Below are 16,366 nucleotides of genomic sequence, written 5' to 3'. Positions count from 1 at the left end.
TACATATTTTTTCATATAAAAATTAAGAGTGTTTGATTGTTTTCCATAGAAAATATATAATAATTGCATATTTTTCATAAAAAATTAGTGCAATCAAACACACTCTAAGAGTGTTTGATTATTTTTCATAGAAAATGTATAATAATTACATATTTTTCATGGTAAATATGTGCAATCAAACACGCTCTAAGTTTTTCTTTTTTCCCACGCTTTGCCACACAATTTGAATCTTACTCAACATAACTTTCAAAACACAAATTTAATTTGCATTTAATTTTTCTAAGTCCAACATATAGCACATTTTCATAGTAGACTAATGGGAAAAATGAGAATTAAATAAATAACAATAATCAATTAAGTTGACAAATAAAATTATAAAAAATAAATTTAAATTAATTAAATTGTATGTAAAATAAAGATAATTTAAATAATCAATTAATTATATAAATAATAATAATCAAATTTTCAAAATTGATTATCCATACATGACTTTACATATTTCTCCTAATAATTAATTACCACATTTAAGACATGTCAAATTTTTAACGAAGTAAAAAAATAAAAAGTTAAAAAATAAAATTATAACATTTAAGTTACATATAAAATTATAATATTTAAAATTATAAGAAAATTAATTTAAATTAATTAAACTATATATAAAATAAAGATAATTTAAATAATCAATTAATTATATAAATAATAATAATCAAATTTTCAAAATTGATTATCTATGATTTTATATATTTCTCCTGACAATCAATTATCACATTTAAGACAGGTCAAATTTTTAAGAAAGTAACAAAAAAAAAAGTTAAAAAATAAAATTATAATATTTAAAGTATAACATTTAAAAATATAAAAAATTAAAACTATATATAAAATAAGAATAATTTAAATAATTATATAGATGATAATAATCAAATTTTCAAAATTGATTATCCATACATGATTTTACATATTTCTTCTGACAATTAATTACCATATTTAAGACAGATTAAATTTTGAAGAAAGCAACAAAAAAATAAAGTTAAAAAATAAAAATATAACATTTAAGTTATATATAAAATTATAACATTTAAAATTATAAAAAAATAAATTAATTAAACTTTATAAAATAAAGATAATTTAAATAATTTATTAATTATATAAATGATAATAATCAAATTTTCAAAATTAATTATACATACATGACTTTATATATTTCTTCTGACAATCAATTACTACATTTAAGACATGTCACATTTTTAAGAAAGCAACAAACAAAAATAAAGTTGAAAAATAAAATTATAACATTTAAGTTATATATAAAATTATAATATTTAAAATTATAAGAAAATTAATTTAAATTAATTAAACTATATATAAAATAAAGATAATTTAAATAATCAATTAATTATATAAATGATAATAATCAAATTTTCAAAATTGATTATCCATGATTTTACATATTTCTCTTGACAATCAATTACCACATTTAAAACTGGTCAAATTTTTAAGAAAGTAACAAAAAAAATGTTAAAAATAAAATTATAATATTTAAATTATATATAAAATTATAACATTTAAAAATATAAGAAAATAAATTAGTTAAACTATATATAAAAAAAGAATAATTTAAATAATCAATTAATTATATAAATGATAATAATCAAAATTTTAAAATTGATTATCCATACATGACTTTATATATTTCTTCTGACAATCAATTACCTTTTTTAAGACAGATCAAATTTTTAAGAAAGCAATAAAAAAATGAAGTTAAAAAATAAAATTATAACATTTAAAATTATAAGAAAATAAATTTAAATTAATTAAACTATATAACATAAAGATAATTTAAATAATTAATTAATTATATAAATGATAATAATCAAATTTTTAAAATTAATTATATATACATGACTTTATATATTTCTCCTGACAATCAATTACCACATTTAAGACATGTCACATTTTTAAGAAAGCAACAAACAAAAATAAAGTTAAAAAATAAAATTATAACATTTAAGTTATATATAAAATTATAGAAAAATAAATTTAAAATAATTAAACTATATATAAAATAAAGATAATTTAAATAATTAATTAATTATATAAATAATAATAATCAAAATTTTAAAATTGATTATCCATATATGACTTTACATATTCCTCCTAACAATCAATTATCACATTTAAGACAAGTTACATATTTAAAAAAACAACAAAAAAAAATAAAGTTAAAAAATAAAATTATAACATTTAAGTTATATATAAAATTATAACATTTAAAATTATAAAAAAATAAATTTAAATTAATTAAATTATATATAAATAAAAAAAATAAAAAAATTACTTGACAGTCGATATTCGACAATATTACCTAATATCTTAAGATTTCTCCCGATTTAAAGAAGTCTTATTTTTCTGTAATTTATTTTAATTAAAATTTTATGCTAATATTTAAAAATTAATAATATGTATAAATTAATAATATTTATCTTGACTCTTCATATACCTTACACATTCTCCAAACACTATTTAACCATGAAAAAAATCATTTACATATTCTAACAACTACATGTTTTTCACAAATATAGACTTAATTAATGACTTATAAAAATTCCATTTCGGGTAAGCAAAAAAAATTGAAAAAACATAATAAAATATCAAAATAGTAACTGAAAATGGGCGGAAAAAAATTTGACGGCTGTTTTGTTATAATATATATATAGACTAGTGTTGAACCCATATCATACACGGAAGAGTTTAATTTAAAAATAAAAAAATAAATTTGTTATTTCAAATAATTTTAACATAATTAATAATTATAATTTTTTAAATTTTTAATCATTTAGTAAAATTTAAGTTTAATTAATTATTCATTGTTCAATATGTTAATGGAGAACATTTTTAATTCAATGCACTGCCATTTAATATGTTAGAGAATAATTAATACATTAAGTAGGTCACTTGACAAAATACTTATAAATCTTTTTATTCATTATATTATATTTATTTATAAATAAATATTATAAAATCTATAATATATCCACTTAAAGACGTTCGTTATTTTTTATTTATTATATTATAATTATAAATATAAATTAAAACTCTTAAATATGAGTAAGAATAAGTTTTTTCAATAGTAACAAAAATTTAAAAATATAAATTTTGATTTCTTCCATAGTCTTAAAAATGTGATATTTTAAATATTAATTAGCATTGAAAAACCCTAGCATTTGACAACTTTAAATAATTTTTTATGAATTTGTTAAAATATCACATTTTCAAGACTATAATATAATTATTAAAGTAATTAATAATTAATTAATCACTACTTTTGATTTAATGCAAGTTTTTGAGGGAAAAAATTCACCATTAATTGACACTTGGCAAAATACTTTGTTTAACTATCATATTTTAATATTATATAAATATATAAGAACAAAGATATAAAGATAATATTTTAAATAAATGGACAATTTTCTATAACTTAATTAATAGTTTAAGTTGTCTATTAATATATCTCATAAAACCCATGCAAATTTAATACAAATTTTAGAGACAAAAAATAGCTTGACAGATTTTTGAAGGGAACAAAAATTTACAAACTATTCTACTTTAATATAATATATTATATATTATTATATTATACAAAGATAAGATTTTATTTAATGGATAATTTTTAGTGATTTAATTAATACTTTAAATGTCTATTCATATTTCTCATAAATAGTATTTATTTTTGATTGATTGACGAATTAATTAATGAGAATATATAACAGAAAATATTTATTTTTGATTAATTAATAGCATTGAAAAATTCATGCAAGTTTAATACAAATTTTAGATGTAAAAAATAGTTTAGCAGATTTTTGGAGGGAAGAAATATTTGTATACTATTCTACTACATATTATATTATATATATATATATAATATTATATTATATAAAGATATAATTTTATATAAATAAATAATTTTCCATGTCTTATTAATAGTTTAAGTGTTTATTCATATTCCTCATAAATAGTATTTATTTTTGATTGATTGACGGATTAATTAAATATTTAATATTCACATAATAATGTATTAGAAATTTTATAATTAGCATTGAAAAACTCGTGTATTTAAAATTTATTATTAATTTTACAATAATCAGTACATATTATTTCAAAACAATTGAAAGATTTAAATTATTAATGTAAATTATAAAATATAAATTATTAATGCAATAAGTACTAAATACATATCATTAATGCAAGTTTTGAGGGAAAATTTTATTACTACTTATTATTTCAAAGCAATTGAAAGATTTAAATTATTAATGTAAATTATAAATTGTAAATTATTAGTGCAATAATTATTAATTATAAATCATTAATTCAAGTTTTGGGGAAAATTTATTTTTTCAAAACTATCATACTTTTATATATATAAAGATTATCCTTCCAAACCAGCCGACAAAGAGCCTTCAGAGAAACGGAACGTTCTGATATATTTCAATTTTTTAACACCCCTAGCCCAAAAAAAAAAAAAAAAAGATAAATTACACTTAGACCCATAGTTTTAATGATTTTTGAAGAGATTTCTTAGCCCCTGTAGTTTTATTTTACCACAGACACCCCTCTGTTTTAAGTCAATAACTCAAATGTAGCCTTTGCTGTTTGATTTTTATTTATGAAAAAATTGTATGAAAATGGTCAAAATACAGGGGTCCCAACAGAAATTTAAAGTAAAGCCATAAACAGTCTAGGATAAGACTTTTTCAGTCTATTTATCAAAATAAATAAATAAAAATACTATTTTAAAAATATAAGCATACTTGAGAAAGATATACTATATTTGTTATCCGTTATTTTCATGATTCATCAACCAATACTTTTTTTTTTGTCTATTATTCATTACATTGACATTTTTGTATGTTGTTGTTTTGTAGAATAAAATACAATTAGAAGTGTGTTATGCGGGGGTAATTCACACCAAAAATCACAAAACTTTGGTATCTTTTACAATTTGATCGCTGAACTTCAATTGATTGTAAAATGGTCACAAAACTTTCAAATATTTTGTAATGTGATCACATTTAAAACTTTTTTGTATGTTCTTACTGGAGTTGCTGATGTGTCGATGACGTGGCACTGATGTGTCGATAACATGGTGCTGATGTGTCAGGCGAGAGCTTACTAAAAAGTCTTAAGTATAGTCACATTACAAAATATTTGAAAATTTTGTGATCACTTTACAATTAATTGAAGTTTAGTGATCAAATTGTAAAAAACATCAAAATTTTATAACTTTTGATGTGAATTACCCGTGTTATGTGTTTTAAAATATTTTTGTATGAGATTCGTGATATGAATAAATATTCCAATACTAAAAAAATACTGTAGATGCATATTCACATAAACTTTTCAAAAATATTAATTGAGACTACTTTTCAATTTTATTATATATTATTCAATACAATATTATATAATTGCATATTTTATGTCAATTACATAAATAAAATATTCATATCTTATGTCTTAATTATTTCTAAAGAAAAACTAGAAAACCCTTTTGTTAAAATTAACTTACAGTTTATTATTTGCAACCATAATGTGCTCAAGAATATTTTCACGAGTCTTAAATGTTTTCTAAACACTTGATATTTTTTCAAATATTGTTATATATTTTTTTCTTATTTTCCTCATTTTCTTCTACCTTTTTTTTCTCCATTTCTTTCTACATTGTCACCTATATTATACACTCGTTACCTTACGTTTGTCTCACTTCTGGCACGTATTGGTACACATACTCAATAATTATCATTTATGTTATGGGTGTTCGAATTATAGTTTGATATGGTTTACAACTAATCTAAGATCGAAAATTAATTATAATTATTATTATATTATTATTTATTAATAATATACAATTAATGTATAATGTACTAAATTTTAATATCTATTATATACATATTTAAAATTTTAAATATACATATTTTTTAATTTTTATATTAAAAAATAAAAAATAATATTCATGACCGAGTAAGACCAAATTAGACTAGACTAAACTAGTTGAGTTTAGTTTGACCTTTAATTTGAGAAATCCCGATCTTAGTCAGATCGATCTATCTTAAATTGAATGAACACTTATAATATTAAGTAATTTTTTTGTCAACAGTGAATACTATAACTCATTGTTTTATGTATTTTATTCTTTTTCCTTATTCTATTATCTTCTTTCCATTTCTTTATTTTATTTCATTTATTTTTTTACGTGAAACAACTATCATTGTTATCGATTTTATCTCTTGCTATACTAGTTTTCTAACGATGTACATTTTCATCAACACCACAAAATCTTAAAAAAAAACTCACCATTTTAGTCTATTTTCATATGATTATGCTATTTGTACATCATTTATGTACATTTTAGGTTACACAAGATACATAAATGACATACATACCTCTCGTCTTATTGCGTCTCACTGTGCCTTAACGCTTTGGGTGAAAGCATTTTAGACATTAGTACATTATTATGTAACTCAAGATATATACAAATGTACCAATAGCATTTTCTATTTCATGACTCTTTAAATTTTAGTCTATTGATCAAAGCATATAGATTACCCATAAAACCCATGGCCAAAAACACATTTTATATTGTAAAACCCAAATCCTCAAATCTCTTCCATTATTTATTTCCTTCTCATCCATGGACTAGATGACGAAGATTCAATGCTAGCAGTGTATGGCAAGTTGCAAGTTTTGAGAATTTACATTTCAATCCCTCAAGTTTGGTTAAATTTCAATTTAGTCCTTTGTTTCCAACCCTCAACTTTTGCTATATTGCACCATGACTTTTGTAAATTAGACCAAGACCCATTACAATTTGAGCTTTCAGTTAATCCTTGAAAATTAATGAGAATTTTGCTAAAAACCCCAATAATATTTTAAAATTTTACTAAGGCCCTGCATTTTGAAAAATTACTTCAATAAAACCTCACATCAAGTTATCAAACTACCCTTAGCTTAAAACAAGAAAGATATCAAGCCTTGATAGTATTACCAAAGTGCCCTCAAATCATAAGAAATCACTATTAAGCGTGTGTTTGATTGTAAATATGAAATTTGTATGGAAAAAAAATATTTTATAGGCAATTGAATTTTTTAGAATTAAATTTAAAAAAAATATTAATTAAAAGTATTTGATTGATTTAATTTTATACTTAAAAATTGTTATATTTTTTAAACTTTTGGTGTTTAATTACTATTGTTTTAAAGCCGTGTATAGGAGAAAGAGATGATGGAAAGGAAATAGAGAAAACAAAGAACCTTTCCAACCCAATCCAAACCCATCGGCCGCTCACTGTCGCTCTCACTTGTTGCCTTTATCTTGCTCGCTCGCTCACCCTCTCAGCCGTTCGCCATCTTTCTCGTGCACTTTGTCACTGTCTCTCGCTCATTCACTGCCTCTTTCTCATTGCAAATTTGCTTTCAGATATTCAGGGAAAGTCGAAAATCGAAAGATAATATAGCCAAAAACCTTACCTTGGACGAAGACGAATATGAATGATGGTCTGAAACTTAGAATCAGAGCTCGTTTTTGGTGGAAATGGCAATGAACAAAGGAAATAACCGACATTGAATGGAAGAGAAAAACGCTCGAGGATGGAAGAGAGGTCGGGAGTTGGGACTATGTGAATTGTCTAGAAAAATTGGTCGCTCGGTAGAATTTATTTTCCAATAAAAGTGATAAAAAGCCATCATGTGATTAAAAGTTGAAATTTAATTTACCTAAAGAATATAACCAATCAAACATCTCAAAAACTAGAATTTAGATAAAAATTAATCATTTTTCATGAAAAATATGGCCAATCAAAAAAGCCCTTCGTTTTCATTTCTCTGAACAATAATAATTCTTATTTTTCAAATTATCTAAAAAATCCCAAGTATTATAAAAATCATCTTTGGATAGAGTCTTGCCCTTAATATACAAAGAGCCTATTTTCACAAGTTAAACCCAATACTCAATTAAAAGAGCAACCTGTACCAATCTCACGACTCTTACTCTAGACGCATAGAAGAATATACAAACATTTAATTTTTTCCAAAAGTGACAGATAGCCCAGCAGGAGGTTCCAATGTTGAAAGGGCAACAACCAGGAACTATATGATGTTGTTATAATGCTATTCCTAGCATAAGCAGTAACAGTTTCTTAAACAACCGCCCACTGGAGTACAATTACACTGAAATCACAACTCAGCTCAAATACAGTAAACTAATGGAGTTATATTTACAGTAACTTCCCCAGTTTGAATTTGATGATGCATCAGCTTGTCAACAGAAGGATGCGAAAAGCATGTGGTGTTATAGCTTGAAATACTTCTCTCAACAAATTCAAAATTGAAACTGGGAGTTGCTGAGAGAATAGATAACTGGACATGTGGGAAAAACATTGCCTGCCCTATGTTTTAGGCAATTCTTCAGATGTAAAATTGCTTCCAGAGGAGTTGGGGACATGTTCTGACTTGGAAGGCTTCGATCCCAGATGATTAGGGGATGGGTTCTGTTCTACAAAATCGCCTGACTTGAGATGCGACTTGAATGGTCTTTCCAAATCTTTGGCAGCACTCGGATCGATTACTAAGTTCTTGAATTTTTGCTCCTGAAAGCACACAAGAACAATTCATGTCAAGGAAGATAGGACATGGGAATAACATACTATAGAATGTTGCGTGTACATACATGAAGATGAATGCATGCGTTAAGATTGCTCACAACAGGAAAGCAAGCACCAAAACCATGTCTGAATGCCCACAGTAAAGCAAATGTCTGAGAGTTCATAAACAAACATCACTTACCCAAAACAAATATTACTTTTGACTTTTTGCATTTCTTGAAGAGATCCATGAAAGGCATGTAATCTCACATTAAACAACAAATTTTTTTAATTCTCAAAAACAGATAATGAAAAGATTAAAACTAAAAAGAAAAACACTCCGGACATTATTTATTTATAGCTTTTAGACAATTCAAAAAAAAAAAAAAAAACATATGGGTCCGTCAGAAATGAAGTAATCTAACTGAGCATGGATTAAAGTTGCCCTCAACTTTGAAAGTCACAATAAATAGGCTAAAAATGAAAATAATACACAAACGGCTTTTAACTAATTTGATACACACACATAGATATATATGTACTTTTTATTAGCGTTGTTTCTACATTTTTTCTGTATATTTTACAACTAGGTAACTGAGATAAAAATTGTTAGATTGGCAGGTAACTCACCAGTACATTGACCTGTCTCATTGCGTTGACAGAATTATCCAAGTGTAGCTATAAGCTTCAACTATTGGCAATTAAAGCTTAAAAGATGCAAAGCATTGTAACTTTCCTTCCCTTTTTGTTAAAGAAATAGAATGTACAACAGAAGTGCTTACATTTTGCAGTGCTTCAAGCTTTCTCTGCAGTGCTTCATGTTCAGCCTGGATGCGGAATGGAACACCATGCTTCTGATACACATTGTTTTGGGCCAAATCTTCATCAATGTCACTTGCAGTAGTTGCAAAAGGATGATTTGCGGGAATCCACCTAATTGTATCTGGGTCCACATCAGGGGGTATTGGATCACCCTCTCTAAGAAATACAGACGGCCTTTTCCACTGATATGCACGTGACCTCCTCTTTTGATGGCTGGCTTGCTGCTCTTTTGTGAGGGTCACTGGCGCTAAGCGATAGACTTTTCCACACATCTCAACAGTTGAATTCCCCTTTCCAACTTTCACCAATGGGTTATTGAATGGATCATCATATTTAAGAGGCGTTGAACTGTTCAGAAAATCCATACGAGGCACTAAATTACAATCATGTACAAGTAGAAGATTCACATTTAACAAACTTAATGTCAATGGGACATCAGCACATCAAAACATGAAGTCCCAGAAAAGGTAATAACTTAAGAAGGATCCCCTCAAGATTTTAAAAATAAATGAGCTATAAATTCTAATTTAATATTGTGAGGTGAAAATTTTGCTTATCTTAAGCCTTTTGATGAAGTCTTTATATTGATCAAATCCGACAAATACACAGACAAGAGAGTAAAGCTCAGAATCATACATGCCTCTTCTATCGGATCTTAACTGGCCACGTCTGACAAGATCAGCTACAGAGCCAGGACGGCGGTACCTTGACTTCCTCACCATGTAACCTCTCACTGCAATAATGACTATTGTTGCCAGAATAGATACACCAATTGCAACACTAGGTCCAGACTGTCTTTTCATCTGAGAAGAAAAAAAGAGGTAACAGCGTAAATATTAACTACATGCATTCAGAAAAGATAAAATAAACAAAACTACTTTAGCATAAACACCAATATATGGTTGTGCAAGCAGCAACCTGAATTGGATTCCAACAATTTGCTATTCATTTTGTATTACCTTAGATTGACCATACATAAGCTTAGCATCGGTTATACATCTTTAATTGATTCAAGCTATTTGCTCCCAAATGAAAATCATGATGAGTAAATATGAAGCCATGAATGAAATGTAAGTACAGATGCATTCTCGCTGTGTTTTTTCCTTTCCTCTCAGGCTTTTAAAATCTGGGAAGCAGGAAGATTTATTGGGTTTAATGTCACTTCAAATTCCATTGATGTGCAAGGACTGTCTGGATGACAACTATGTGTTTATGAACATTCCAATTCGCTGACCATCAGGAAATTATTTCTCCACTGTTTTTGTCCTCCTTGGTAGCAACAAGAAAGTTGCTCCTTTGTGATCAGAAGACCATTGGTTTGAATTACGGAAATAATCTCTTTGCCAAAAAGCAAAGGTTACATGTGAACACGAAACCCTTTTAGTAATCCTTTCCTCCTCCATGAAATCAGGATGACTGGCAAGAGTTGAGGTGAATGCAGGTAGACATAGTTCCAGAATGAAAGGAAACATTGAGAGCTGACCAGCACAATTTCTAACAGCTAAAAGCAAACATTTGGGTGCTTACAATGTTAAATAGTATTTATAATAGCTAGATCCCTTACAAATTAGATAAAAGAACAGCGAAATTGCATCAGAAATTATTAATCGATATCACAACTAAGCTAAGCAAAAGAAGGCAATCACTATTTGGGAAAAAGCACAAAACTTAAAATTGTTATCTCCAAGCACTAAAATGAAAAGAATATCAGCAAATTACCACAAAAGCCACAGGAGGAAGTGAAGTAATTGTTTCTTGCAACCTCGCAACTTGATCTTTCAAAACCACCCCTTCATTTAGAGTGCGCTTGGAGCCATCAGAACGGCCAGTGTCGCCCAACGCCCTAAAGACAAACTTTCCACACGTCACCCTCGGATTCGATTTCAGGCGGCCATAATTAAGCCCCAATTCGGTCCTCAACTCCACTACATTCGCCGGGAAAGGATGTTTCGCCACACATATTGTGGTCTAAAATCACAAATCAGAGGTAAGAGCGACGAAATCAGAGCACACACAATTTAAAAACCAATTGCTTGCAAGTGTGAGCGTGGGCGCGAGAGTGAGATTACCGGAAATGAAACAGCATGAAGTCGGAGCGTCCACACTGGTGATGATGCCATAATCGGAGAAAGAAAAATGTCATCCTTGCAGAAACAAACAAGCAAACAAACAGATTGAGCCCAGATGATTGAATTTGATAAAATTAAAATTTAGGATTAGGGTTTGTATGATTTACCGGTTTAACTACGCAATCCGAGCTCTGAACCACCAATCTCAACGGACAACAGGCATGATCGAGAGGTTCAAGAAGGAAAGAATTGTTTGGCGGCGAGCTCATCGGTGGTCTGGCCCATGTTAATCTCTGAAGCGTAAATGGGCCGGGCTACTGGCAAATTCAGTTCATCCAAACAACCCCACTTTGTTGAGTTCTTAAAGAGTGAAGACTGTTTCACGGATCGGACCGGATCCGATAAGGACGACCCGACCCGAGTCAGCTGCCAGCCCAGCCCACAGGAAAAAGGGTAACATGGTGCGCCCGAGAAAAGTGGAGGAATTATTTGATGCCAGCCCGTCTTTTTAAAGTGTGAAATTATTATATTAATATATTACATATTTACATTAATATTACAAAAATACTATAAATAATTATCTAAAAAAACACTTACAGCCAAACGAGCCCTTAACTTTTAATGTTCAAAATTTCACCCTTATCTTAAGTTTAAACTCAACCATAAACCATACCAAATAAAGCTTAAATATCAAGAGTGGCATGAATCAATTGCTTTAAGTTTCACGTAGATCTAGACCCAAATCAATAACCTTTAAATCTAACTTTTTGAACTAAAAATTAATTGATTCAATTATAAAACAAAATTGAATCAACAAAACCTAATTAAAATTCACATTCATTAACAAATTTTGGCCAAATTTATATTTTTTTCTTATATATATATTTTTTTGTGTAACTTATTTTGATTACACAATTGAATTTGTATTTTTAAGTCAATTTAATCTCTATATTTTGATTTGTTTTTGTATGTCAATCCAAACTTTTTATTGTTTCGATTATACCATTGAATCTATATTTTTGAGTTAATTTAATCCTTATACTTTGACATGAACAGAGTATGATGTGTATTTTGTCAGTTTATTTTATTTTATTTTTTTTACATATGAAAATACATAAATTAAATTAACTAAAAAATACAGTTTAAATAATGTAATTGAAATAAAGAAAAATTTGATTTGTCACGTAAAAGAAGTTCAAAGTATAGAGAGTTCAATTGATTTGAAAATCAAGTTTATGTGTGTAATCAAAATAACAAAAAATTAAAATAATCACATAAAAAAAACATAAAAATACAAGAACAAAAACATGAAATTAGTCAAAAATTTTAAATAAGTGAACTAGTTATCAATGAGTTTGTGATATATATAGTTCACTGAGTCTAAGAATCTCGAAAGACTATAAACTACACTTTCATGGGAGTATTTTGAAAATTAATGAAGGTTTAGTTATAATCTATCCTTAGTATGGTACGAGCTAGGGCGGACCCAGCCCATGGGAAGGGTGGGCTGGAGCCCCTCAATTTTTTTAAAAAAGTAGGCTTTTAGTATTAAAAAATATTTTTTTTTCTAAATCCACCCCAATCAACCAGCCTAAATTTTTTTTTTTTTCAAACTTGCCAACCAACCAGCTCAAATATATTACATTATCAACCCAAACCTAGAATAAATCTCTAAAATCTTTTAACTCTAAAATCTGAAAATTAAACCTAACTTATTCTTTTAGATTGGCCCTTCCAGCGACGATCTTCTTCTTCAATATTGCCTCAACAATCAACTTTTTGCTTTCTCATATTTCAGAATCAAGATTTCTCAAGTAAGCTATCTATTCTTTCTACTTTTTCTATTTATATGTTTCAAAATCTATTTATATATTTCTATTTAATAAATTGAGGGGGGAGGGGGGATGGCTGGGGCGAGCAGCCTGCATTGCCCCTACTTCCAACTTGGTGATTGGTATGCATAATGAACACCATTGATGATTGGCCTTCTAACTAACTAGGCCTCTCTAGCATTGCTGCATACCAAGATGAATAATCTCTACTATTCCAATTTTATTTTTATTTTTTTTGGGTTATTAGAATAACAGTCTTTGTCAAGGCCAATCCTTATTTAAAGATTAATTTTTTTTTTTGGGTAGACAATCTCCATCCGAAGACCACAATTTATAATTCAATTTATGTGAATAGAATAGCATTTTTGGTCGTAGTCCATCTTTACTTTGAGTTTATCTCTAGGGCCCTTTTAACAGCTGATTTTCATCCAGTCTTTCTAGTTTGGAGACCACAAGACTAATTTTCATATTCGTTTAGATCGATTCGTGAGCCAAGATCGAGCTCGGCTCGTTTAAAATGGAATAGTACCAACGAGTAACCAAGAACATAATTTTCATTCCATATGTTCAAAATATTTACAAAAGATCCAAACCATTAGATAGTACAAAAAAAAAAAAAAAATCAAAAACAAACCATAGAACTAATAATATTGTTGATACTCAATAATGACGATGGTTGCCAAACATGATGGGTTCTAATTCATTGATGTCGTCTCAAAGTAGCATCTGGCTACTGCCAGTGCTATCAAGGTAAGATAGAGAAGTGGCCTCGGGAAAACTAGGGAGCGAGCATTTTCTAGAATGATGGAAAGATCAAGGTTCTAGTTTGGGTTTGGATCAAGTTGAGGAACAAGTTGGGGATGTAAAGAATAGTGTGCGAATAGTGAATACTACAATAGAGCTCGACAAGTTTGCAGATCACTAACATACTGTTGAAAGGCAAGAATCTAGGATACACAACCATAGATAGGGTCATGAAGCCGGGCTTGAGCTTCAAATAAGAGTGTCATAGCAGTTTTAAGTCGGTCACTTTCTGGAAGATGGGCCAGGAGGATGGAGGCATTTATGGCACCAAAAATGCGGTGGATGATAGCAAAATAAGTGGATCATTCCTCATGACAGAAATAAGAAGTAAAGATGCATGGTGGAGTACACCGTTTTCTCAAAACTCTGCAGGCACCGCATCGAAACAGGTCAAACCTTAGCATGATAGATCTGAGTTCTGGCTAAATCTAAGCAAATCAGGTATGAGTCAGATCTAATTGGATGGGTCGAACTTGAATCAGGTCGGGTCGGGTCCGGCAACAGCGGGCAGCAGCGTTGATGGTTGGCGGATGTGGCAATGGTCTTGGTGCAGATCTGGAAGGTGTGTGGTGCAGATCAAGAGCGATCGATGGATCTGGAAAGTGTGCGGTGCAGACCGGTGGCTGTCAGTGCAGATCTATGACGACAGCCGATGATCGGTGGCTGTCGGTCCAAATCTAGTATGCGGTAATAGCGAACCTGGGTGCAGATCTGGAAGGTGCGCAGCTACAGGTGTATCTAGAATGCGGTGAAGATCTAAAAGGTGTTTGTGTGTGTAGGAGAAGTTCAGAGAAGAAGGAAGGAGAAAGAAGAAGGAAAAGAAGAAAGAAGAAAAAGGAGAAAAAAATTAAGAAAAAAAATATTAAATAATTAATATTATTATATAATTAAAATTATTATTAATTATTATATATTATATTATTTATATATATGTATATTATTATATATTATATATAATACATATTGTTGGCAATAATAATAGGGTCTAGTCTAAGGTCCTATAATCCCACGATTACATTGTTGTACTCATTTTTTTTTTTTATTTATTGTGGAGGATTGCAATTAATTGATAAAATAATAAAAAGTGATATCAATTGATAAATTATTATCAATTAAATAAAAATAATATAATTAATTTTTTAATATAATTAAATAAAAATAATATAATTAAGTTTTAGATTGATTAATAACATGACCATTTTTTGTAATTATTATTTTTTTTATCTTTTTAAGTTAATAAATTATGTTAAATATGTACTCAAAATTTGTTAAACATTTATTTTTATCTTTTTTTTTTTTTTTTGATAAAGCTTGATTAGAAAAAAAAATTTGAAACCCTCCCAAGTAGAAAATCCTAAGTCCGTCTTGGAGTTAGGGGTGTCCCTTGCTGTTTGGACAGTCTAAACTCTTTTTAATATATCAACTATATGTGTAATTTTTTTTATTACTTTAAACCACACAATCTAATTTAATCTTCATAAATTACACTAGACCGTATCTCAAAATACAATATAGTTTCTACAATATGTTTGAATGGGCCTTCTATTGGATTTGATAGATTAATAAATCTAGCCTAAAGTTTTTTTAGTTGATCATTTTAACATATTTTGAGTTTTTCATTTCAAACATAACTTTTTTACAAAAAAAAAAAAGAAGGAAAAACTATACTAATAAATAGCTTAAACAAACTACAACTTAATCAAAAATCAAAATACAAATTTAAATATATTTTTAAAACATGTCATAACTATTAAAATCCAAACACCCAGTTAAACTCTTAATAGTCGAGCGATTCAATTAAAAACTAAAATTATTTTAATCAAACAACAAACTTTACGTTTTATAGATTTTCAAATCATCTCAACTTGTTTCCCTAAAAAAAAAAATCACGTGGTGTGATTTAGCCATTTTTTTGAACATCCCTAATACAAGCTTTTTAATTGGCTTATATTATCAATCGTCACAAAAAAAAATTTAAATGTTCGGTGTTATTTTCAAAAACTGTTATGTTAAAAAGAAACCAAACCCATTTTTTGGATTTTGACAACTTAGAAGACTATCAAAATTGATTAAGAAACCAAGAAAAAGAAAAGAGAAACCAAAATAGTGAGAATAGGGATGTAAATGAGTGCCATTATTCCCAAGAATTAAACAAGTATAAAGATAAAGATTTAGATATAAGATATATTAATTAATAATTAATTAAAAT

At 27.7% G+C, this 16,366-nt stretch overlaps 1 protein-coding gene across 2 annotated transcripts; it reads right to left on the bottom strand.

Moving 5' to 3' along the window:
* Positions 1-8,048: 8,048 nt before the first annotated feature.
* On the bottom strand, positions 8,049-11,854 carry LOC127807957 (protein MULTIPLE CHLOROPLAST DIVISION SITE 1). Of its 2 annotated transcripts, XM_052346212.1 has the most exons (7): positions 11,689-11,854; positions 11,522-11,596; positions 11,172-11,420; positions 10,089-10,255; positions 9,413-9,800; positions 8,717-8,803; positions 8,049-8,636 (listed from the first exon to the last, which is right to left on the bottom strand). In XM_052346212.1, exons 1-7 carry the CDS (start codon positions 11,788-11,790, stop codon positions 8,436-8,438), a joined length of 1,269 nt encoding a protein of 422 aa, XP_052202172.1. In that variant the 5' UTR covers positions 11,791-11,854; the 3' UTR covers positions 8,049-8,435. The 2 variants fall into 2 exon arrangements, with proteins under 2 accessions (XP_052202172.1, XP_052202173.1); XM_052346213.1 differs by lacking the exon at positions 8,717-8,803 and having other exon boundaries at positions 11,689-11,853.
* Between the last annotated feature and the right edge of the window lie 4,512 nt (positions 11,855-16,366).

The sequence above is a fragment of the Diospyros lotus genome, chromosome 8 (genome assembly GCF_014633365.1).
Source record: "Diospyros lotus cultivar Yz01 chromosome 8, ASM1463336v1, whole genome shotgun sequence".
NCBI classification, from domain to species: domain Eukaryota; kingdom Viridiplantae; phylum Streptophyta; class Magnoliopsida; order Ericales; family Ebenaceae; genus Diospyros; species Diospyros lotus.
The sequence above is the reverse complement of the archived record's forward strand: the minus strand, read 5'-3'. Positions and strand labels throughout refer to the sequence as shown.